The 26,803-nt window shown below is 42.9% G+C and overlaps 1 protein-coding gene across 2 annotated transcripts in view; it reads left to right on the forward strand.

Moving 5' to 3' along the window:
• MAK16 (MAK16 homolog) overlaps positions 1–26,803 on the forward strand; it is a 1,440,501-nt gene that overhangs the window by 1,159,228 nt on the left and 254,470 nt on the right. The window contains exons 4-5 of one of the 2 annotated variants that reach the window (XM_044083007.1): positions 3,558–3,579; positions 22,095–22,111. The exons of the other annotated variant lie outside the window; for it this stretch is intronic. Coding sequence (XP_043938942.1) covers positions 3,558–3,579; positions 22,095–22,111 — 39 coding nt within the window. The remainder of the gene's footprint in view (positions 1–3,557; positions 3,580–22,094; positions 22,112–26,803) is intronic. 2 annotated transcript variants of the gene reach the window in all.

Below are 26,803 nucleotides of genomic sequence, written 5' to 3' on the forward strand. Positions count from 1 at the left end.
CTAGAAGAACGCGTCGAAGGAATCGAAGACGGAGCCGACCTCAAGAGCACAGGAGGTGGAAGCTCCGTCACCGGTTCCAAGACTCGAGGCTCGGTAATGGACAAAGGTTCAACACTCGGCCCCGAGGTCTGTGGAACCGGTGAGCGAACCTTAAATGAAGAACTCGGAGCCGATGACATGGGCTCCGACGTCTTCGATTCCTTCGAGGATTTAGATGTCTGGTCTGATGCATCCAGAGCCTCTTGGAATGCAGGCTTCAAAAGGCCTCTATCCATAAGTTTCCTGCGCCTATCTGTCATGACCCTTCCACTGAAAGAATGACAGATGGAGCAGTCTTCTTGTAGATGGAGAGGGCCAAGACAGTAGACGCAGGAACTATGATTATCTGTGACAGACATTTTCTGTCCACATTGGCACCGTTTGAAGCCTGATTTAGCTTTTTCAGACATGGTAACACTAAAATCAAAAAAGTTAAACAGTGCGCTAGTTGAACAGGAATAGTCAGTAATAAAGTCAAATCCAGCAATATATGTCAAATCCGGTAGTTAAAGTCAAATCCAGAGTTTGTAAGATATAAAGTTTAAAGGGGTGGGGTAGGCCCCGAGGGAACTAACTTAACATATGTATATAAAAATTATAAACGTACTCGAGAAAGCCATCGACTCACTACACACACACACACAACAACTTTAAGTAAAGTAGAAGAAAAATTATTCAAAAATTATTAGATAAATATAATCTTAGCTTTCAGGTGGTCCGAGCTCATCAAAAAAAATGATGCGAACGTTGCAGCGGCAAACTAGATCTGAGGTAAAGGCAGAGGGGGATTGTGGGAAATAGGTTGGTCTCGAGCTTCTTCTCGATGCAGAGCTTTGCCAAGCGGCCAACACGGAGCCGAGGATCGGCTCCGAACCCAGGTGTAAGAACAAACGGCGAGATTGAACACTCTCACATTGGTATTTAGGAGGGTCACTGTTACTTTCTTTACCTTCTGTAAAACGGCAGTTTCTTTTCTGTCTCCAATCACCCTAATTTATGTTTGGGTCAGACCTTGTTTTACACTATACTTAGAAGTTATCCACCTACAACCAGAAAAGTAACTAAATTGCAGGTCTTTGTTCAGTGTTTTCCTTTGTAGTTCAAGAGGAATTGAGAGTCCCCCCACACTACTGCAGAGGTGTCAAAACTGTCATTGCACTGACTGACCCTTGCAGAATCAATTCCTCAGACTACAAAAGAAAACCCTGAGCAAAGGCCTGCAATTTAGTTACTTTTCTGGCTGTAGCTGGAAAACTTAAGTATAGTGTAAAGCAAGGTTTGAGCTAAACACAAATGAAGGTGATTAGAGACGGAAAAGAAGCAGCCCTTTTACAGAAGGTAAAGAAAATAACAGTGAGCCTCCCAAATCCCACTATATGTCAATGGCATGGAAATTCAAGTTACTTCCTTATGTCTGGCATGAGTCATACAAAGTATTTTGGAAAAGAAAAATGGCTGATGGAGTACAAGATCACCTCAATACATCAAGTCCCACTGGAAGTTATGTTGTGGAAAACAGGCTAAAATTACAAATAAAGCACTTAGAGTGATTTTGAGGTGTTAAAATACGTCAGGAAACAAAGATGAGTGAATTTTTTTTTTTTTTTAGTTCTAGGGTGGAGTTTTCTTTTAAGTTCTTATTTATCATTTGTTAATTGGGTAAGTGGGCTTGTCCAAGGACACTTTCCAGCCATGACCCAGGCCAAAAGCTACAAGTGAAAGACTATTACACAAATATTCAACAGTAAAGTAACTGCAGTACAATAATCGGTTCCCTATTATATGATCGAAGACGCATTCTTTTGAATGTGTCTTGATCGAACTTGAAAGCACGAAATGGCATACAAGCAAACTGTTTCCCTGGGAAATAAATCACTTGGCCGCCTTGGTTATTTTGCCGTTTTCGTCACTGTAGTGCAATCTCAGAGTTGGTATATTAAAGTAGGGGGGTGTGGGGGGCACAGCAAGTTTACAGAAGGTTCTTGCAGTATTTGAGTGTGTAGAAAGTGGCAAACTAATAATACGGGTCCAGCTTTTTGTGATCTTACAAGCAAGGGTACGACGAATGAGAGTCAGCAGGCAACAGGAGGGCTGAAAACAAGAAAAGTAAACCTGAAAATGGTTGCACAAACAGCTGAGTGAATCTCTTTATAATGGGGGAGTCTTTAGAGTTTAGTAAGATACTGTGATGAGCCGTCTGGCAATTAATGCAAAGGATTAAGACTCTGAGTTGCTCAAGAATTGCTTACTGTAGCCAAGGAACAGGGTTTTATTCTTTCTACCTCAAACTGCCTTCAGTGTGAGGCTGTTGATAGTGTACTAGCATTCTGAGGACTGGATAAAGATAATAGGGGAACAACATAATTAAGTTTGGGGAGGAGTACCCTCTGTTGATGATTTCCTTGCTTTGTGTGTTAAGTGGTTTAGTGCGATTGAGTCCCTATGTTTAACTGACTCAGAACATTAATGATGGCAGTGTCAACACTTACAGAAATTTAGAGTCATACACCTACATATCATGTCTAGTGAGTCAATTAGTTGTCTGAGGATATCAGAGATTTTGGAAGGAAAGGAAAAGAGAATCCAAGCTAAGATGCTGGGGTACACCCAAAGTCATAGATTTGGTTCTGTAGTTCACTAACAGTCATATGTGTGTTAAACAGGAACACAATATACTGAAGTTGCCTTGTATTCATTTGCAGTTTAATGCGGATGGGGGGCATACCTCTCACCTGTCCCGGATTTTGACTCGTACTTAGCTATGTCCCTATTAATCCCTGTTAAAACTGATGACTTCTGGAAATAAGGCAGTGAATTATACATAATGACAATAGAGTTACAAAGTTCTTTTACTTCAGAAAATGTATACTAACTCATATTCTGTCAGTACCGCAAGTTAACAGTATTAATATTTTAAAAGTGTCCCTGTATTTCTGGATTTGTTCGTGATTCTGTTGATATTTGTCTTTGACTTTTTGAGAGCTATGGGGGGGGGGGGCATTCTAAGGAACAACTCATCCATAACAGATCACAGCCTGCTAATGGAAGTTAGCCAGGAGAGTTTTAATAAAGACAAAAAAATGAAAGGCCTGAGAAACTATTGACTGAAGAGTGGCCAAAACAGTCAAAAAAAAAACAGGCATCAGAAACAGAATGCAAAGTCACCTGAGAAACATACAAAGGATATTTTTTTTTTTACAAAAAAGAATCATCAATAAATCTGAAGGCTTGCAGATCAGCAAATACTGCTCCAGTTGAGCCCTTTAACCTTATTTCTGAAAATTATACTTATGGCTTAAAATATGACAAGTGAACACTAAAAGTGGTCTAAGCCAAGATGACATGAAATAAAAATAAAATTACTGCTAAGTAAAAACATAATATTTACTTCTAGGGAAGCTTTTTAAATTTTCTGGATAGTGAGGAAAGGTTTGCAGTATGTCAACAGCTCTTGGATTGGGTAGGATTATAACATTTGTGAAGTGGAATTTTTTTGACTGCTTTCCATTTAACAAGAGCATAACCAGTACACAGTGACAGGTTACGACATGAATCAGGGGCTGTACAAAAGAAGTAAAAGATTTAAGAAGGAACCTGGAATGGAGGAAAGCTTGGATGACTGGGTTTCTGGTGGAATTTTGATGAGAAGTGAATGAAGTCCTTTGCAGGAGAGGTATCTGGTAGAAACTGAGGAAGTAATGAGACTGAAGGGATGAAAAACTTGGATGGGGAAAGGAGGTGAAAAGGTATGCAGGGGAGCAGAAAAAAATTATCAGATCATAAGCACCATTTATAAAGCAAAAGGGGTGATCATTTTGTCCTAAGAATACACCATCATTAAAAGGCAGGCACTGGGCTTGCATGTTCCCTCAGTGGTATCCCAGCTATTAGGTACTGTAATGGCCTATCACCTTGAGCAAACATGCATCACCACAAGGACCGCTTATGCTCTTTTAACTGCATTTGTGCTCTTCCATATGTGACGAGGGCTACTGTCACCAGCTAGTTTGGTCAAACCCACATCCTACCTGCACCAGTTCCCCACATCACAAAATGCTACTATCCTCCAGCAAAGCCTAAGTCAGCACAGCAGTGTTCATGAGCCAGTCAGGACATTCATTCCTCTCGCCCAGGATAACGATGCCTACCTTCCATGCCTGCACTCTCAAGCACCCAAGCTGCTAAATGAACTCAGGTCGCTACACTCACAGTTAGGGATTTATAGGTTCATAGGTAGGTACTAGGCTTTCTGCCCAAAGGCATTTATAAGCCTAGCCAGAATGTGTTGGCTTTCGCCGCCCCCTTATATTAGCTCCCTGTGCCTCTATCCAGTAGAGCCAATGAAGTGATCCCCGAGGGTAAACTTTCTGTTTCTCATCTACTCATCAAGGTTTCTCTTCAAGAGTGTTATCGGGGAGCTCTGCCTAATGTAGATTGGAATCTTGTTCCAAAGCATGGGAAGTCTCTCGGACAGGAATCTATCCCTCCAGCTCATCCTATTTATTGTTGTGGTGAGGTTTAGATCCCTAGAGCGTGTGGCTCGAGGGGATAAGGTTTTCTTTAGGGGGAGCATGTCCATCAATTCTGGGTTGGACATGGCCTTGTATGTCAGGCAGAGATCACCTTTGAGTAGGTGGTACGCAACTGAGTACAGCTGGAGTTTCTTCAGTTGAGCTGCATAGGGCATCTGTTTGAGGCCAGTGATCCTCTTAATGTACTTCTGTGGTCTTTCCAGCTGTTGGAGGTGTCTCGTAAGGTACATCCCAAATGGAGCGTTGTACTCTATGATGGGTGTGATGAGTGATGACTAGAGGGGCACAATGACCTCTTTTGATCTGGATGCGAACCCTTTTGTGATTAGGTGGGACACACAGAAGGATTTTCTAACCACTATGGCAATGTGATTATCAAAGGAGAGATTATTATCTGCTTGGGCCTCCAGATTCCTTATTACATTTTCTGTATTTAGAGGACTACCACTTATGTGATAGTTTGTGGGTACTTTGTCTTTTTTCCAAAGGGGATGACTATGCACTTTTTGGCATTTAGCCTGAGGCCATGATTTTGACACCAGGTATCCGTCTCAGTGAGACCCTTTTGGAGGATGTCTGTTTCAGCTGGAGAGTCATCTATAGCCCCTAGTTTGCAGTCGTCTGTGAACTTGGTTAGCCATAGTCCTTCTGTGCTTGCCTGTACACCTCTGAGAAGTATATGCCAAACAGGAGGGGTCCTAGGACTGAGCCCTGAGGATGCCACTTGTAACTGGCTTAGAATTGGACCTAGCTCCTGCAACTCTCACCATGTGGGTTCTGTCCATGAGCCTGTTGGCAACCCATCTTGTGATGTAGGGGTTTATGTTCAGGCTGATGAACTTGTCTATAATACCAGAATGGGGAATGGTGTCGAAGGCCTTTGCCAGGTCTAGATAGGCTGTCTGTACCACCTTTCCCTTGTCTATAGCCTTGGTAACTATCTCAAAAAAGTCCACCAGGTTTAGGAGGCATGATCTGCCCTTAACAAAGCCAAACTGAGTAGGGTCCAGTGTTTGGAGGTTCCCAATGTCTTTGTTAATGAGTTCCATGATGATGCACTCCATAGCCTTGCAGACCAAGCTTGTCAGGCTTACAGGGCGATAGTTCCTGGGGTCTCTTGTGGCTCCACCTTTGTGGAGCAGAATAACCGTTGCTGTGTGCCACTCTCTGGGTACGTAGCCTGTGGAGAGGCTGAGTTTGAGCAGTGTGTTTAGGTGAGGCGTTAGTTCTTCTTTGAGCTCATGTAGGACACAGCCTGGGACACCATCCAGTCCCATTGATGCTGTGTTTTTGGCATGGGGAGAGGGCTGTTTTAGCCTGAGTGTCTGTGATTTCAGGGGCTCTACATTCTTCTGGTATGGTTATGGGCCCTTTTGGGGGTGAGAGGGGGGTGAAGTTTGCACTGAATCTGTCTGCCAGGATGTTGGCGATATTGGTCGGTTCAGTGTATTTTGTGCCATTCTGCACTAACTCCGAGCAGATCTGAACATTGCCACTTAGATTCTTGACATAGCTAAAGAATGCCTTGTGGTTATCTTTGGAGTACTTAGCAATTTTTCTTTCGAAGCTTGTCTTGGATGATTTTATGAGGGATCGTAGTTTCTTGCTGATACTGATCAGGGGTGTCTTCATGGGATTTTACTCTTTTCTGTACTAGTTTCCTTCTTCTATTGTACAGCTTGTTTATGGCAGGGGTCCACCAGACTGGTTTCCTTTTCTTGGAGGAGTAAGTCTTGGTTTTGCTTGGGATAGCACGATCCATGCATTCTTGTAGGTGTCCATAGAATGCATTAGTAAAGGATTTTGCAGCTTGGACAACGTTATCCTTTAGCATGGGGGCTTTGAAACTTTCCACCTCGGTCTTAAGTAACGTGAAGTTTGCTTTTGAAAAGTTTTTCATGGTAGTTTCCTTGTCCGGAGGTGGGGGCGGAATGTGGATATCCAAAGTGATTTGTTTATGGTCAGATCTAACCAGCAAGGGGTTGCCCTACAATGTGGAACACCGGTCGCCCATGTTGGTGATGACCAGGTATAAAATGTTGTCACCTCTGGTGGGAGTGTTGACCAGTTGATAGAGGGTGTTTGAGTTTATAAATTCTAGGAAATTTTGGGCAAGGGAGTTAGTACTTGAGTAGTTCTCCCAGTTAATGTTTGGGAAATTGAAATCACCCAATATTAGGGTGTTTGGTAGGACTTTTATGTTTCCCAGTGTTTCCAGAAATATGGAATAAGGGTCCTGGGACATGGTGGGTGATCTGTAGCAAGCTACAATTTGAATTGCAGTTTTGGACGTTGTTAGTTGCACATGGATGATCTCTGAAGCATTGTGCTGTGCCACTAACCTGGAGGTGTGGGTATCCTTGATGAATATGGATACGCCCCTATACATATATTATATATATATATATATATATAAATATAATATACATATAAAATATATATATATATATATATATATATATATATATATATATATATACACACACACAAATGTATAGATACATATATATATATATATATACATAAATATATATATATATATATATATATATATATATATATATATATATATATATATATATTTATATTCAAGTTGAATAAATTGTTTGAGATTCTTGCCAGTGTGTTCTGTACCTGCTATTTTTGTTATTTTCCTTGTCGGGGCTTTGTTTTTTCTTTATACTTTATATATATATATATATATATATATATATATATATATATATGGTTCCCCTTCACAAAGTCGAATGGCCGCAATCTTAAAATGCATATGGACGAGACTACATTTTCGAAACTGTGGAAGCTCGACTATGTGAATGGGGAATGGCATACATCGCAGAATAGGAGATTTCCCTTTCTGCGCTGTAGTGCGATCTCGGAATTGGAATAAATAATTAGCGGGGGGTGTGGGGGGTGCAGGGGGGGGCTTGCCCCCCTGCAGAAACACTTTTTTGTGTTATGTTCTTTTTTTGTAGTTTTTTTTTCACAAAGTCGAGCTTCAGAAACTAGAGCATATGGTGTCAGCCATATGCATTTCGAGTTTCTGAATGTTCGACTTTGTGAGGGGGAATATATATATATATATATATATATATATATATATATATATATATATTTCTACATCACTGGCACATGCCACAGTAAAGGGTTAACCGAAGCCTGGAATAAACAAACTATATCTACAGGTCTAAATGTGACTACTGACATATTCTGACACACTGTAAGGAAATGACTCGTTATCTTTTTAAAGATTTTGTCAATCAGAGATAAAACTAATCTATTTTACCAAGTTCCTAAAACTGAAGTGAGCAGCATTCTGTCAACTATTGCAGATGGTTTGAAATTCATAAATGTACTGAAATACATGTACTCATACAAGGAAACGGATTGTGATACACTGATGTAAAGAGAACATGCCAAGTTAAAATCTACAGCTAATCTTCAGGTGATAAAAGATAACATAACCCTTAAACTGGTGTAGTCAGACAGAAGCTACAAAAGCCATGTAAGTTTCTCCTAACTAATGATTTCTTGTCATTTTCTTACATTTTTTTTTTACAATTTTTAATTCATTCCCACTTTGTTCTACATTCCATTAAGTAACCAATATAATCACCCTCCACTCAACAGGATTAACATTTTACTGAACTGTTTACTCCATAGTTCAAAGTACGAGGCTAGCTACCCTTGTGAGCTATTTTAAGCTTAGACAATTGCCCTCAAAGGTAAGAATGAAACCTTGTGCCTATGACATAAACTTAACCATTATGCCAACCCCCAATGTGCACTTCTACTTTCTCACAGTCCTTTACTCTCTTCTTGTCTCTCACTTCTATTCTTGTATCAAACCTTAATACCCACTGTTTCTTTTCAAGATATTTAAAACACCAAGCCCTTAACATATTTCATACAAAATGAGAAAAGGGAAACAGATTTCATACAAAATGAGAAAAGGAGACTTAGTCCTGAGAGGACATTATAGAAAAAAAACAACCTCACACCCCATCCCCCCCCCAAAAAAAAAAGAGATGCAGGAAGGGAGCAGCTACTGCTGCAGCAATAATTCAATCATTTAATGTTATCATAAGTTTACAAACAGCTGTATTATGTTGTTCATATTGATCACTGCTGCAGTAGCCTAAGCTATATGGGTAGTTTACTGCAGCTCAGATCAACTGGGAGGGGAAGGAGAAGGGTCCAGAAGCCCCCACAGAATGGTCATGCAAACACAGACCTGGAGAAGGAATCTAGAGACAAAAATTTAGAAAGAGTCTGCATTAACACAGGTTGTTTCTCCTTCTTCTTCTTACCTTCACAAGAAATGAAAAATCGATTGGATGTTTTGAAAGATTTAGTTCCAAGACAGCACCTGAATAGTCTGTGGACAGTCAAGGTATGAAATATCCTTTCCCCCTCATTCTGGGGTTTGTGGAAGAACACAGGAGATGGATAATTTGTCTTAAAAAGTAAACTCGAATACCACTTTAGGTATAAAGGAAGGATTAGCTCTCAAGGAAACCCCGTCTCTGTGGGAAATGAGACAAGGCTGACCCACAATAAGAGCTTGTAACTCAGACGCTGTTCTTGAAGAGGTCACAGCAACCAGTAATGTTTTCCATTTTAACAACCTCAGGTCAGCACCAGATGAGCTGGTTCAATGGAGCAAGTGTTTACCCTTCTAACAGAACAGCAAACTATCCTGCTCCATTAGTACCTGCCGCATGTCCCCAGTAAACACATGCCTAAAAGGTTATCAAGTCCCTAACATACAGGCAGTCAGCTGAAGTTGTCTGGGGTCATGATGTATCAAACAATCCTGTTCTTGTGTGAGCAGATCTAGTCTGTGAGAAAGTTTGTGGTAACTGCCCTTGGCCAATTCCAAAAGAAGGAAGAAACACGGTTGCTTAGGCCAGAAAGGAGTTACACAGTGATATTGGGGGGGGGGTCCCCTCTCAATTTTCAGAGGTACCTGGATATCAGTGGAAAGGCATACAGAAACATTCCTGTGCAAGGAAAAGAAAATGCACCTGTCTTCCAGGTCTTCTTGTATGGAGTTTTTGAGCAAAAGTTTTCCAGCTATGGATCAAATCTTGGAATATCCCCAATCTACTTTCCATTTATGAGGGTCTGTCATTGTCCTGCTCAGCTTGTCTGCCACAGCTTTGCTCTGAAGGAATGTAGGAAGCCTGTACAGTATGACTGTGTTGTAAAGCTATATCCCATGGTAACATGGGTAGCTTGCACAGGGGATAAGACCAGGCTCCCTCTTGCTTGTTAATGTACCACACCATTGTGGTATTATTTGTAACAACCTGAAGTAGTCCTAGGGATCAAAGGTGATTTGGAGAGTTGAGTAATGTGAGGAGGACAAGCATCTCTTTTACATTTATGTGCTTGTATCTGTCTTTATTGTCACAGATACCTTACACTTTTATCCTCCTTGACACTGCTCCCCAAGCAAAGTCCAAGCTGTCTGCTGTGACTGACTGCTTTGGAGCAGGAGAGAAGGGGAGTCCTGGATTCAGTGACATTTTATGTCTATAACAAGTGATTTCTCTTCTCAAAAATCCCAGGGCTGGAATCTGAAAGTGTAACGGATGCAGCTGCTGGTGCTGGGACCAAAGTGACTTCACATACTACTCCATATTTCTCATGTCGAGTCTTAACAGAAGTATTACGAAAATCATACATGCCATGAGACCCAGAATCCTGTGGTATTCCTTCACAGTAACCAAAGTCCTGCAGAAGAAAAGCTCTTTGTACTAAGGTGTCTAGCCGACATCGTAAGGATACAACCCCGTGTGATGGAATAAAAAAAGACTTATGAATGCTCTTTTGGAATACATACCTGCAAAGAAGACCTCTCACCCGTGTAACACATTCCTGACACTTTAAAAAAAAATCTGCAAAGGTGAAGTCATCTAAATATGGAAAATTGTTGCTAGCCTGTAGCCAGCAATATGCTATAACTGGAGTTAGACACTTTGTGAACACTCTGAACAGTGGATAGCCCAAAGGGAAACGCAGAGAACTGATAATGTGATCCATACATATACAGCCTTCAGATATGTCTGAAGTGTGATAGGAATATGATTAAGTCTCTTTTAATTTACAGTTACTAAAAAATTCAAATGAGGAAGACAAAGAGTAAGAGATTGTGTACTGAAAGCATTTTGAATTTGGGCACTATCACAAACTGGTTTAGAAATGAAAGATGCAGAACTGGTCTCTCTGCATTTTCTTCCTTTCTTTGGCACCAGAAACATTCTTGAATGAAAACCTCTTCCCCAATGGGAAGGAGAAACTATTTCAATAACTCTCAAAGAAAGCATGATCTATAGGACAGGAGGGGGTTTGGTCTGCTGCATGTGGAATAATTCCCTGGAAAAGAGGGATTTCTTCTCACTGCATTTAGAACCCTTGCTGAATCAGTCTCAGAACCCATTTGTATGAAACAATCTGTTGTCAAAGACAGAAATGGAGATTCATACTTTCTGTAAGGGATAAAGGATAAGGGAATGTCAGGGTGGAAAGAGGGAGCAAAATCCTTTACGTACATAGTCATTCTGTTATTTGACTGTCTTTTTTTTTTTTGGTGGTAGTGGTGGGGGATTCCGGCTTTCTTTTTGGGACCTCCTTGCCATTGTTTTTAAACATCTGCTTACTACCATTTTGATGAAACTGCTTGTTTTGTTTCTTGACAAGAACAGATGAGGGAGCAGAGAAACCCTTGGAAAATTAGAGGAGGAGGGCTGAAAGATCAGAGTAATTCCTTGTATCAGCTTACACCTCTCATCAATTTTTTGGTAATCTCTGCAGTAGAGGGGCACAAAACTAAATCTCTATCCAAAGGTAAACTTAAAATGACATTTGTTTACATCCTATGGGAGGTTTTGAGTGTGTAGCCAAGCAAAATCTCCTGAACAAGGTACCAGTGGCAAAAGTTCTAGATGTAGTATCTGCAGAGTCATAAACACACTTTAAACAATAAGCAGTGACCTGAGAAACAGAAGAAACTAAACCACACAAAGCAGATTTTTCCTAAGAAGAAGGAACCAAATACAAGACATTCCTCATATTTTCACAATGGGTAGAATAAACTTTAATTTTTATAATCTTGAATTGTCAGGTTCATATGTTAAAGTTGCAGAAGCATATACTTTTCCCAAACTTATCAATTATTTTATCATAATTGTCAGAAGGAGATGATTAGAGATAACAATACGCTTGGCAGCAGCTGAATTAACTAAAAGTGTTGTGGCTGGGTGAGGTCTGGGATGAATGTATAAAAAACTGAAAGACCGAAGAACTCAGTACATTTTACCTGCTTTCTTGGATACAGCAGGCTATCAGGGAAACATCAGGCTGCGACAAATACATCCTCTAATCCTGACAGACATGGGGGATGGGAGGAGGTTCTGTGAATTCCAGCTGTAACAGCTCATAGTATTTTCTGAGGGAATGAGAAACTTCAGTGTTTTCCCACTGAAAAAACGGACACATTCTAGTCTCAGAGAAAGAGAATCCCTGACAGGGAGATTAAGATAACATGCTCTCCTCAGAGTCTGAATCAGAATTTTGCAGAGAAAATCCTCCATCTGTCACTTCACTTTCCTCTCCAGATTCATTTTCTTGAATCTCTTCAAGAAAAAAGGAAACCCTTTTCCTCTTATCAGACAACACCCAATAGGAAGAGTCAACAGCCTGCACAAGACCCTCAGATACAGTTAATAAGCAATTCCTACTCAATGAAACTGGAGCAGAAAAAATATCTTTAGTAGCTTTTTTTTTTTTTTTTTTTTTTTTTTACAGGAAATTAAGACAAACAGAATTTTTAATGGCAGCAACAGCTTCCCTAGTGACGGCCACAACATTCTGGTTAAGCAAGCCCCTTCTCCCAACACTGACAAAAAGCAGGGAAGGGATGGGCGTGTCCATGTAAGGTGGGAGGCACTCGCTGATATGCTATGGGAAGGTATGGTCTGAAAAAGGGAGTTGCCCTTGGGTGTAATAAACAAGTGTGGGGGCTGGGGGTGGAGAAAAGGAGTGAGGTAGGTCATAAAAACAATGGAAGCAGAGATGAGCTGAGCTCCCAGGATACCCTCGGGATCCACAACCAACCCCACTGATACAGGATTACGTCCAAGGGGCAGCAGAGGAGTTGGTAGACCAGGCACTGACAGGGGGTACTGAGGGCCAAGCCGGTAAACATGAACTGGGGGGCGGCAAAAAACAAATATGCAGAAATTTTTTTCCCAAAAGGGAACTTACCTGCCCAGTAATGGAACAGCATAAGGCTGACTTTTGTGGCAGGAAAGTTCTGAAGAGCTTGATGCCTAAACCTCTCTTTTTAGTCAGATCAGCTCAAGATGACTAATGGTTTGGTCATGTGGAAGTGCCCCAATGCCTTGGAAGATGGCCGGCTGTTATATTGAATGTAGGATATACCCCATATAGCTTAGGCTACTGCAGCACTGATCAATATGAAGAACATCTTACTTGATCTTAAATGTTGATATAAATTTAATTTTGTGCAGTTTGTTTGCTTTCATTATGTCACAATGTATTTTTGCCTTACTGCTCCAGATCATACCTGAAATGGTCCGTTGCACCAGTGGACCTACCCATTGCATAAATAAGCTACCTTTTCCTTCATATATAGTCACTGTTTTGTATCTGCTTGTACATAACAACATGTCTAGGAGTTTAGTTCCAGTGTCAGTCCCCAAAGGAATACTATGCAGTTATCACTGTTGTGTTTATCTTCTTTTATGATGTACTGAATTCTATATGCCCAAGTATAAACAGTGAATCTCTTCTACCAAATTTAAAATGACTTCTTGTACTCTGCCATCTATCATTTACCAACTGCTGTACAAACAGGCCTAAGACATAAATGCTGTAGTTAAGTGGTGCTTTAATGTTGCTGTAAACATAAATAACTGCCTTCTGCCAGAAATAGTTTGCACTGTTGTGTCTGCAATGTGAAGAAAATGCCATCTTCCAGATTTCTAGACAGCAATCTCACTTCCTGAACAGATGTTTTCACCTAGCAGCTGTCCATTATATTGCTTATGCGCTTATATGGGTTTGAGCTAGGACTTGCACTATAAATAAGACACAGCTGAACTCGATTTTGACCTACTTTCTATGCCTTCACCACTGACAACTTACCAGTCATAGTTTATCTGCTTTGTTGGTCAATATTAAATAAATAGAAGTTATGTACTTATCATAACGTTCCATGTGAATTGTTCATCTCGCCTTTATTCTCACTGATGGGTTTGCTCCAACACGGCTGATAGCAAAGCTCAAGGTTTGCCAGTAGCTTGAGACCAGGCCCCTTATCCCACAATGCACCGCTGCAATTACCTCAGATCTTGTTTGCTGCGAATAACAGTATTTACACACACACATATATATATATATATATATATATATATATATATATATATATGGGTCTACTTCATTTCACCTAACTTCTAATTCACTGACTTTCATTTCACTGACCCCATTATTTCACTGAAATTTCATTTGACTGACACTTCATTTCACTGACAGTTCATTTGACTGACAAGTATTATTAGCAAGAAAATGGAATATGCCCCCTTCCCCACTGTAGTGCGACCCTGGAGTTAGAATATATAGTTGGGGGGTGTGGGAGGGCGCAGACCCCCACTTCATTTCATATGATATTGTTAACTTTTGATATAATATTGCTTAGTAAAAGAAAAGTAAGTGGGGCTTTCCCCACACCCCCGTGAGGGTTGTGCCCCCCAACTATATATTCTAACTCCAGGGTCGCACTACAGTGGGGAAGGGGGCATATTCCAATTTTTTGCTAATAATACTGGTCAGTCAAATGAAGTGTCAGTGAAATGAAGTGTCAGTGAAATTAAATTTCAGTCATTTGGTCTCAGTCAAATGGAAGTCAGTGAACTGGAAGTTAGGTGAAATGAAGTAGACCCATATATATATATCACACATACAAACATATACATACCCTTTTATGTATTTCTACCAAGAACACTTCCCAAAGGGGGAAGAGGAAATATTGAATAACCAGGATGGTACTAGCCTCTAAGTCAACAGTCAGCCAGGAGGGAGAAGGAGGGAGGGACGTGAGAATAAAGGCGAGATAAACAACTCACATGGATCGGTATGGTAAGTACATAATTTCAATATGTGAAGTTGTTAAATCTCGCTGTTTATTCTCACTGATGGGTAGCGTCCCTAGCACCCTGAATCCTGGGTGGCTCATGGGAGTATGTTCTTCAGTACCGTAGAACCAAAGGAAGACCCGTCCCTTGAAGCCTTATCCACTTTGTAATGCGTGATAAAGGTATGAGGCTTAGACCAAGTGGCTGCAGCATAAATATTGTCAAGGTGCAATTTAGCTTGAAAAGCAGAAGACGTAGAGACGGCTCTGGTAGAATGAGCCTTAGGTTTGTGTGTTAATGGCATGTTCGCATTTTCATAAACAAAGGATATGCAATCGGATAACCATTTAGATAAGGTTGTTTTAGCTACTGGATTGCCTTTTCTTGCTTCCGAGAAAGATACAAAAAGTTGATCTGATTTTCTAATATCCTTAAGTTCTGTCAAGATAAAATCTGAACTGTCTGTGAACATTGAGTTTGTGCAGTATGTATTCCAATTTGCTAGAGTGGTTGGGAAAAAAGACTGGCAAGCTCAATGACCTGATTGATATTTGATTCAGAACAGACTTCAGGTAAAAATGAGGGGTTTGTTCTGAGAGATACTCTATCAGCATGGAAAACTATGTAAGGTGGTCTGATAGATAATGCTTGAAGTGCTGACAGTCTGCGGGCAGAAGTAATGGCCACAAGAAATATTGTTTTCCAGGATAAAAATTTGAGATCACAAGAAGATGCCGGTTCAAAAGGAGGAAGAATAATTTGAGACAGCATAAGGTTTAAATTCCAGGGAGAATGGGGAATTTTGATCAGAAGTCTCATATGAAGAACGCCTTTAAGAAAAGTCTTGGATAATTTATGGCCCATAACATTTGAGCCACCAAAACCAAGGTGAAAATTTGGGATAGTAGCTAACTGAACTCGAACTGTAGCAACTGCTGCACCTTCCTTAAAAATTTTTGGGAAAAATACTAAAATAGAAGATTTCCATTTACTGCCATATAATTTCTCGGTAGATGGCTTGTGAGAAGACAAGAGAATTTGTCTTGTATCTTCTGAAATTGAATGAAGCCTGGCAATTAGGGGAAATGGATTAGCCAAGCAGTCAGTTTCAGGGACTGCAGTGAAGGATGAAGGTCCCCTGATGGGTGCGTCAGAAGGTCCGGAACTGGGTCCATGGACCTTCCAACAGATCGTGGAGTAATGGGAACCAAATCTGTCGAGGCCAGTAGGGGGCTAGGAGTATAACAGTCCTTCCCAGTGATTTTGCTTTCTGTAAAAATCTGGGTATTAATGGGAAGGGTGGAAATGCATAAAGGAGACCCGGGGGCCAATCGTGTAGAAGTGCATCTCTCGGGGGATGACCGGGAGGTGGTATTAGGGCAAAGTAGCTTCTGCATTTTGAATTGATGTGGCTGGCAAAAAGGTCGCAGCAAGGCTGCCCCCATTTGTGGAAAATCAACTCCGCAACCTGTTTGACAGACCACTCGTGAGGGAGCAATATCGCCCTGCTTAGCTTGTCCGCTATCACGTTAGATTTCCCCGGGATGTGCGTTGCTAATAGAAAATGCTGGGACGACACAGCCCATTGCCAGACCCTGAGGGCTTCTCGACAAAGGGGGTAAAGACTTGGTTCCGCCTTGTTTGTTCAAGTATCAGACTACTGACATGTTGTCTGTCTGAATTGCAATAGTTCCTAGAGGAAGAGAGTCCTGAAAGTACTGCAACGCCAGAAGTACCACTCTCAACTCTAGAACATTGATGTGCAGATGTGATTCTTGATCTGTCCATGTGCCTTGGGCAGCGTTTCCCTGAAAATGTCCCCCCCACCCTATCAGGGAAGCATCCATGGTCACAGTGGCTACGGGGAGGGGGGGACAAAGGGTCTTCCAATTGCGACATGAAGAGACATCAACCGAAGGTCTCTCCTGCAAGAATCTGTGATGAGAGTCATGTGGTGCATCGGTAGTTTCAGGTAAGACCACTGAGCGAAGAGGAGCCATTGAAGAATTCGCATATGCACCCTTGCGAAGTGGTATAGCCAGGATTGCTGCCACCATCAAACCTAGTACTTTCAATACCTCTGCTGCTGTAGTTCTGTTCTTTGACAGCTGACGTTTTGGCGGAGAAGAGAGACTCTTTCGACAGGGAGACGTAGAGTGGTAGTTGAGGTATCTAATTCTGCTCCTATAAAAAATGGTATGCTGCGATGGCGATAAGGCAGACTTTTCAAAGTTGATTATAATGCCCAATTGATGGCAGAGTGGCAGAGAGTGTATTGTGTTGCCTGAGTCAACTGATGCCTGGTGGCAGCGGTTAGGAGCCAATCATCTAGGTATGGAAACACCAGGAATCCTAGACGTCTCAGGTGAGCAGTGACCACTGCCATGCATTTGGTGGACACTCTGGGGGCTGTAGTGAGACCAAGGGCAGAGCTCGATACTGGTAATGATTGGCTCCCAGCCGGAAGCGCAAATGATCTCTGGAGCGTCTGTTCATCTTTATGTGATAGTACGTGTCCTTAAGATCTATGGAGCACCTCCAATCGCCTTTCCCTAAGAAGGGAAGAATGGACTGAAGCGTGACCATTCGGAACTTTTCTTTCTTTACGAACTGGTTGAGTCTGCTGAGGTCCAAGATAGGTCTCCAGTCCCGTTTTCTTCGGTACCAAAAAGAATCTTGAGTAAGTTCCGAATCCAACTTTGCTGGGACTGGTTGGAGGACTCTTTTTTTCTAGCAATCTGTGGACCTCTACGCCTGCTTGTTCCCTGAGATTGGGTGGAACATCTGGGATTCTCTTTACAGGAATGGGAGGGGAAGAGAACAGAATGAAATATCCTCTGGAAATGATGCTTTGTACCCAAGTATCTGATGTTATGTTTAGCCAGGCTTCTGGGTACAAAGACAAGCGACCCCTGACTGCCTCCAGAGCTGAACAGTTGGGCCCCCTTTCAGGGGTGCTGTTAGGGCTCACCGGAGAACTGACCCCTGTCACCCTGTTGCTGCGGACCCCCTCTGCCACAGGGGCGGTGTCTTCTGTTATAACCCCCTCCTCTGCCTCTAGAGGGGGTTTCTCCACCTGTGTCCTGAAAGGCTGCCTGTACTTTTCGAAACCACATTTTCCCTCCCCTAGGCCCCTTGGGGTAGGGCCGAGTAGGGGTCGAAAAACGGACTCCAACGGCAGATAAGGTCTTCCCTTCCTGCTCACACCTGGTTAAAGTTTCCTTTACTTTGGGCCCAAACAGTGATGAGGCATCGAATGAGGTATTAATAAAGGAAGACTTAAAGGGTTCCGCAAAGGATCAGAGACGCATCCAGGCTCGTCTTCAAAGAGCAATGCCCGAACTAGCGGCTCTACTCGATCCATCTGCTGCATAGGATATGAGAAGCATGGACGAGTTTACCACTGAGTTTAGGGTAGCGAGCTGGGCATTGACTTTGTCAGCCACCCCTGCAGCTACCGTACACCCTGGAGAATATCAACTAGCTCTTTCAGGAGATCTTTATGTAGTCTCGTAAAATGGGTTAAGTAGTTCAGTGATAGCAGCGAAAAAGTCGCTGAACTAAACATGCTCTTCCCATATCTATCCATGACTCTAGAATCTCTGTTAGGGGGATGGATAGAAGTGGATGTCTCAGATACTTCCGTTTTGGTGGCTACAGCTACCACCATGGCATCAACAGGCACTCCCTTTGTCAAAAATGGCTTGTCCACTGGGGTAGACATAATTTTATCTGGTTTACGAGGAACAGGTTCCATGGCCTCCGGTGACTCCCACGCCTTACGAGAAATCAGTTCCATGAGCTTGTCGCAAGGCGAAGACACCCAAGAAGTGGAAGGTTGAGACCCAAAAGCCTTCAAGAGAATGGACTCATCCTCAGTAGGGGTCTTGGACTGCCAATCGCCCCTCTAAGGTTCTCTAGTATCTCTGCAAAGGAGATATCCTCAGAGGGGGATCGAGGGGACCCTTCTGACTCATCTAAGTCCATGTCAGATGTCAAGGACTCCTGTGGGGAGTCTAAGTGCCTCCTCTTGCACAATCAATTCCTGGGTACCTCCTCAGTGGGGGGATCTGGGGAGGTCTCAGAAGAGTAGGCGACACCCTGTGGGGGTACCTGAGGCTCGGGGTATCTACGCTTAGAGGGACTGGTAGATGAAAAAGCAGACACAGGAGCTTGAGGGGAGAGGGAAAGCTGAACAGATGCAGACGTTGTCTTTGGAGACAAAATTCTCCTCGTAGCATCGAAGGCACCATAGCTCCAACGAGAAGGCATGTACGGACCAGAGAGTACCGTCCGATCCTCCCGCATCGAAACCCTGGGCTCCGAGCCCGAGGTAGGAGCCGAGCTCATCAGAGCCGAAGCCCCGAGAGGAAGAGTCGGCACCGACAAATCGGTTCGACTATCCTTCCCGGACCCAACGGGAGAGCGTCGGCTCCTAGAGTCCTCGGTCGGCGCTGAGGACATCCGAGTAGATGAAGCCGATAACACCAGTGCGGGTAGCGGCTCCAAGGGTTCGACAACCAAGGGTTCAGTATCCTTCAGCTCCGAGAGTCCAGTATGGCTCGGAGGAGGAGTAGACAAATCCGGCTCCATGGTCTTCGGCACCAAAGAGCTGGTCGGGGCAGACAACAATTTGGCAAGTCCTGGTGCCTGTAAAAGCTTCTGCACTAGCCGATCCATGTCCAAATCTGAAAGGCTGACAGAGGACTTAGCTGAATGCACCGAAGGTGCTGATTGGAGCAGAGGGGAAGAAGGAACCTTCAGAGACCGGCTCCAATACCGAGAGCTGGCTCCGAATCAAAGGTACACTCGGTTCTGATGTCTGTGGAACCGATGACCCTCCTCCTGAAATTTTTGCCTTTTTTCGTCACTTTGTCTGAAGATTTGGATTTTGAGGATTTGGAGGATGTACTAGTACCCTCATCGATACTCAACACCGCAGAAAAAGATTGCTGTAGCAATCCCCTGTCTATATGTTTTCTCCTTCTCTCCAAGAGGACTTTTGAAGAAAAGGAGTGACAAATGCTGCAGGTGTCTTGGAGGTGTTTAGCCCCCAGACAGTAGACACACTGAATGTGTCCGTCCGTGACGGACATTTTCTGCCCACAATCTGGGCATTTTTTAAATCCCGATTTAGGATGGGATTTCTCCTTTTCATCCGACATATTTAAATAAAACAAACAGTAAACTGCAAAAGGTAATGAAGTCTTTACTCACTAGTAAAGATCCACAAACAACTAAGCCCAATACGGGCACTATCTATAACAATGTAATTATAGATTAGAAAAATAGGGCTAAAGAGGCCCACACAAATGAAGAAGCCAACAAGGCACTAACTTTTAAACTATTTATAACTATTGAAACTATAGATTATATTATGAAAAGACCTAATACTAACACACACTATTTTTAAACAAAAAGGAAAACTTTTTATATAGACTTGCTGTTGTTTTTTCCAAAAATGGTCCGAGCTAGCTGGATAGTACAGTTTTGTACCTACCATAAATGTAGATGTTCGAGTGTTCACCCTGCTGCAGTCATCACATTTGGGTTATCCTGTCGTCAGGCGGTCCTGCAGTCGGCCGGAATTCCAAAGTCTTGGTCCGGTGTCGGTTGCTGTCGCCTCTTCCCTGACGTCAGTGCGCCAGGGGTATATACAATGCAACCAACGCCATTTTCTTCAGTTTATCTTGCCCCAGATGTCAGGTGCCCCCAAAAAGATGGTCAGTAATTAGTACCAAAAGGAGTAACCACAGCACAAACACAAAATCCCTTCAGCTATAAGCAAATACATCAGTAAGGCATAGAAGAGATTTAGCCAGTAGATCAGAGGGGATGGACGGGGGGTAACCTGGACTGCAGCAGGGTGAACACTCGAACATCTACATTTATGGTAGGTACAAAACTGTACTATGTTCATCGTGTTACCATGCCGCAGTCGTCACACTTGGGTTGAATCCCAAAGCTAAGGTAGGGGGGAGGTATCATAGAGGGTTAGTGGAGGCTATAAGGCCCTGCAGAACTGCAGTGGCGAAGCCCGCCCTGGACTTTGAGTAAAGAGGTAAGTGATAGTGTTTGGTAAAGGTGTGTACTGAACTCCAAGTTGCAGCTTCTAAAATTTCCTTGGTTGAAACCCCCCTGAGAAAGGCTGTAGAGGTAGCTGTTGCCCTGGTAGAGTGGGATCTAATGGAAGCAGGAACTGGTTTCCCATGATGGGTATAGCAGAAACGTATGCAATGACCTATCCATTTAGAAATGGTTTGCTTTGATATAGCCTTCCCTTGAGAAACTGTAGCATAGGATACAAAGAGCTGGTCAGATTTTCTGAAAGCCTTAGTTTTGTCCAAATAGTAACGAAGCTGCCTGTGAATGTCCAAGGAATGCAGGAGTCTCTCACCTTTGTTCTGTGGATTGGGGAAGAAGGTGGGTAAGTGGATGGTTTGATTTAAAGCTACACTGGAAACCACCTTAGGCATAAAGGAAGGATTAGTTCGTAGAGAAACTCTGACTTGATGAAAAATGAGGAAAGGTTCCACTGCCATTAGTGCCTGTAGCTCTGAGACTCTACTAGCTGAAGTTATTGCTAGGAACAGGGCAGTCTTCCATGATAGGAACTGTAGATCTGCAGAGAAAGATGGTTCAAAGGGAGGTAGCATTAGTTTTTCCAGAACAAAATTGAGGTCCCATGTTGGTGTAGGAGCTCTCCTGGGTGGTCTAATGTTTTTTGCCCCTCTGAGGAACTGCCTTAGAAGAGGATGTGAAAATAAAGGTGGATCCGTGTTGTAGTGAGCTGAAATAGCCGAAGCATGGATTTTAATTGAGGAAAAGGAAAGTCCTTTGTGCAACATCTCAGCTAAATACTATAGAATGTGAGGCATGTGAGGCTGAATTGGGTCTTGGCCTTTAGCTTGGTTCCAGGCACAAAACCTTTTCCATTTGTCTGAATAAGCCTTCCTGGTGCTTGGCCTCCTGGCTTCCAAAATAACATCCAGAGCTGCTTGTGAAAGAGGTGCTGGTTGGATGTTTAGATGATTTGCCATGCAGCCAGATTTAAAGTTTTGAGCTGGCTGTGAAGAATCTGATTGTTTTGTTGTGTTAGCAAATGGGGGATTTGAGGCAATATCCATGGTGGGCTGTGGGCCATATTTTTCAATAGCGGATACCAGTGCTGGCGTGGCCAGTCTGGGGCTATGAGAATCAGTCGTGGTCTCTCCTTTTTGACTTTCAAAAGAACCTTTGTGAGGAGAGGCAATGGAGGGAAGGCATATACTGTCAGGTTTTTCCAACTGAAAGAGAGAGTCCACTTTCCAAGCTTGATGGTGAAATGTCCTTGTACAAAATATTGTCAGTTGATAGTTTTGAGGACTGGCAAACAGGTCTGTCTGGAAGGCCCCATTTTTGAGTTATCATTGCAAATATTTGGGGATCTAGTTTCCACTCGTGGGGAACCTTGATGTTTCTGCTGAGGTCGTCTGCCAATGTGTTCTTTTGTCCTGGCAGGAATCGAGCTTGTAGCTGGACTTGGTAGGCCAGAGCTGTGTTCCATAAGGTCATTGCTTGCCTGCATAGAGGGTAAGAATGTGTACCCCCTTGTTTGTCTATGTACCACATTACTGTGGTGTTGTCTGTCTTTATTGCAAGTTGTCCTGGATGTAATAGATCCTTGAAGGCTGTCAGAGATTCCTGTACAGCTAGCATCTCTTCTTGATTTATGTGCAGATTTCTTTGATCTGCAGTCCATAGGCCTTGAATGCATTGTCCTGCCATGTGTGCCCCCCAGGCGTAGTCTGAAGCATCTGTTGTGATAGTTTGCCTGGCTGGGGGCAAGGTGAAAGGCTGACCCTTATTGAGGTGACATGCCTGTGACCACCATAGAAATTCCTGTTGTAGGCAGGGAATGAGAGATATCATTGTGTTCAAGCTGTGGCTGTGTTGAGACCATACGATTTTTAGGTACCACTGTAATTTCCTCATATGCAGCTTTGCAAATGGTATTATTAGTATGCAAGATGCCATGAAGCCTAAAGCCTGCAGAATTTTTCTTGCAGTTAATTGGGTCTTTGTTGCCATTGTCTTGAAATATTGAGTCAGTTGTAGTTGCTTGTCTGGCATAAGATAAGCCTTCTGGGCCGTTGTATTCAAGCTGGCACCCAGAAATGTCATTTTTTGTGAGGGTACTAGTTTTGACTTCTTTTCGTTTACTGTGTACCCCAGGCAGTTTAGTAGATGCTTTACAAAGGCCAGATGATGTAAGGGAATGTCTTTGCTTTCTGCTTGGATGAGGCAGTCGTCCAGGTATGGATATATTTGAATTCCTCTTTGTCTGCAGTATGCAATTACTGGTCTCAGGCATTTTGTGAAAACTCTGGGCGCAGTAGATAAGCCAAACGGCAGTGCAGAGAATTGGTAATGGGTTGAACCTGCAATGAAACGGAGGTATCTTCTGCAACTTTGCCTGATAGGGACATGCAGGTATGCCTCCTTGAGGCCCAACGTTACTAGCCATGCTTCCTTGCCCAATATGGGAAGTAGCTGCTGTAGTGTTAGCATCTTGAATTTGGGTACTTGTAAGTGTTTAGAATTGAAAGGTCCAGAATTGGTCTCCAGGCACTGTCCTTTCTGGGCACTAGAAAGAGTCTTGAATAAAATCCTTGGCCTTGCTCTCGAGTAGGTACCAGTCGAATGGCTCTCATGTCCATGAGAGCTGTAATTTGCTTCTGTGCCTCTGCCCATTGATTTTGTGGCAGGTGTGGCATTCCTCTTTTCATTGGCAAGGTGTGAAAGTGGAATCTGTATCCTCGTAAAATTATGTCGAGGACCCATTTGTCCTTTGTGACAATGTGCCAGTTGTCTGCAAAAAGTGCGAGTTTCCCCCCCAAGGGGGCTGACAACAGAGTATTGCTTGGCCGGATGAGGTGCAAGTCATTGAGTTTGCCTTCTGGTGGTTTGAGACCTGTCTTCTCCTCCCTTCTGTGTTGTAGAGCCCCATTGGCGAGGTTTATACTGGGCTTGTGGTTGTCCTCTGCCTCTTGGGCGTCTGTATTTACCCCTCTGTGGTCTGTCAGTGGCTGGAAAGGACCAAATTTTTGTTGGCCAGTTTCTGCTGAAGCGAGGGGGTTGTACTTGTAGGAAATCTTTGACTGCCTGCATAGATTTTGCCTTATCTTCCATTTTCTTTAAAACAACTTCTGCTTTAACTCCAAAAAGAACATCTTGCTGTAAGGGAGCATCTAGTAGTTTTGCTTTAACATGATTAGGCAGAGTTTGTTCCTTTAACCAAGCATGCCTACGTATAACAGACCCAGTGACAGCTGCTCTGCAGGAGGTCTCCAAAGAATCAAACCCACATTGTAAGGTATGTTTGCCCACCTGCTCAGTGGCGTGCAACAGATCCTGTACTTCTTTCAATTCAGATTGTTGAGGGAGAGAGGTTATTCTTTGCTTTAACTGAGAGATTAGAAATTGCTGAAACTTAAGCATGTGAAACTGACAATTCAGTGCCCTCATAACTAGTGTGGCTGAGGTGTAAACCTTTTTCCCCCACCTGTCTAGTGCTCTGGAATCCCTCTCAGAAGGTACTGGGTTTTTAGCCATAGAAGCCTTAGCCCCCTTGGGACCCTGTGAGATAGTCTCTGGGTCAGCTACAGGGCTTTTGTAAAGAAATTTGTCGGAATCAGGCACTCTACAGTATCTGTCAGGCTTAGCAGGAGGTAGAATGTCTGGGTTGAAATTGGATTCTAAATAGACATCATCCACAATGTCCAAAACTGGTGGGATGGCAAGTGGTCTGTGTTGGGGGAGTAAAAGAAACTCTCTGAGCCTTTTCTTTGAATCACAGTAGTCCTGACCTTCCCAGTGAAAATGTTCCCTCATAGTGTGTAAAGTTTCCCCAAAGGAGTAGTCTTCAGGAGGAGAAGCTGAGGGAATAGAGTCCTCAGCATCAGAATCTTCATAAGGAGAGGAGTAATCTTGGTCCTCAGAGGAGTCTGAAGAAATGGACATTTGCTCAGAGGATGCATAATCTTCCTCTAGTCTAGGCCTTTTGTCAGGAGGGGGCTGGAACCCCTGACTAAAGAAATCAAATCTTCAGCCATTTTGAGCAAGTTTCTTAGGCATGGGGCCTTGAAGAGGAGACTGAAGTGCAGTCCTTTTAGATTTAGGAGGAGTCTTCGACTTTTAGACTTAGAAAACGTTTTAATGGCGAGGGTCGTCGGTCTGAAAACACCTTCAGAAACCAATGGCATTTCTGTAGTACCAACGTCTTTTGTAGCAAAGTCGTCGGAAGGGCCTGAAGTAAAAGGCTGCTTCGGCCTGGTACATTCCGCCAAAATTTCCGTAGCGGTCTTGGGTTCCAGATCTGCGGTAGTCATGGGCTGCGTCGGAGCCTCACTGAGGACCGGATTGGCAGAGGCCTCGGAATCTGGCTTAGGCCTGGGCTGTCTGTCCTTATCCCTGCGTTTTTTGTGCACGCCGGTAGTCTGTTGCTCCGACGGCATGGTGTAGTTAAATTTCCTGCCGAAGTAGTGTCGTGCAAAATCAAAGCGTCTTTTAATAGTACGCTTATTAAACCTAGCACAAAACCGACAAGAAGTGACGTTGTGGTCTGGGCCTAGGCAAGGTATGCAATTAGAATGAAAATCCTTATGAGGTATTTGCTTCCCACAAGAAATACAATTGTTAACTTTTTCTGACATTGGTCTGAGGCAAGAAAAGTTTCCCCAACGGGGTACTTAGCTTTATAGAAGACTTCGATCTGAAATTCGAATTCGAAAATCTCAGGAGTCGGCCGACCGGCACTTGCGAACTGCTTCTGCTTCGGGCACCGAGCGGCAAGAAAGACTGGAGAAAATGGCGTCGGTTGAATTATATATACCCCTGGCGCACTGACGTCAGGGAAGAGGCAACAGCAACTGACGCCGGACCAAGACTTTGGAATTCCGGCCGACTGCGGGACCGCCTGATGACAGGATAACCCAAGTGTGATGACTGCAGCAGGGTAACACGATGAACATCACTGAGATCTCTCTTGCCGCAGCAAACTAGATCTGAGGTAATTCCAGCAATGCACTGTGGGATAAGGGGCTTGGTCTCAAGCTACTGGCAAACCTTGAGCTTTGATATCAGCCGTGTCGGAGCCGTGGATCGGCTCCGAACCCATCAGTGAGAATAAAAGGCGAGATTTAACAACTTCACATCATTGTTAGCAGCAGTACATTTATACTTACACTTCATGTGAATTATACCTCCAGAACAATCAGACCAATTACTGCTTAACAAATCATTTTTCCCTAGCAACACAAGGACAGTGAATGAGAATGTGTTTTATTCAGTAGTAATACTTTTGAATGTGTTTTGTTAATTTTATCTGTTCTGGGTAATAGATCTGGTGGTGGAGTGCTCAAATGGTACACCAGAGCAGTACTGCGAACAGCTATTACATAAGAGCCATGCCAGGGAAGCAATACACCAGTAGGGCGATAGGAAGGGTAACACACTAATGCAGTAATAACGGACTGCAAATGGGTTTGATGAATAGCACAATACAATAGGAGTAGGGTTTTTACAAGCCTGAAAGATAAATTATTTATCAAAAAGGTACTCTCTTGTAGGGCATTAGTATACAATTAGAAAATGGAAAAAATTAATGTACTAGAGAAATAAAAGTACACACACGCGTGTGTGGTTATTGGCAATAATTGAAAATGCTTGCTGAACAAAAAAAAAAAAAAAAATCGAACTCATTTTTCCCGATGTGTGGTACACCAAACGTGCATTATAAAACAAACATTTTGTTCAAATAGGCAAGCAGCCTACCACAGCCCGACATCCCAGCTAATTAAACATTCCAACTCTGAGCTATCAAAACAGTGGGTAAACACAGAAAAATCTCCAAATACAACTATCGGTGTTCTTGCACTAAGTTAATATTCAGCAACCAGAGAAGCTGCAAAAAAAACAGTCAGGGGATTCAAAGGTTGTTAAACGCAGCAGCAAAAAGAACTGATACGAGATATATATATATATATATATATATATATATATATATATATATATATATATATATATATATAT

Source organism: Protopterus annectens, chromosome 9.part0, assembly GCF_019279795.1.
Source record: "Protopterus annectens isolate FY-2018-M chromosome 9.part0, PAN1.0, whole genome shotgun sequence".
Classification (NCBI taxonomy): domain Eukaryota; kingdom Metazoa; phylum Chordata; order Ceratodontiformes; family Protopteridae; genus Protopterus; species Protopterus annectens.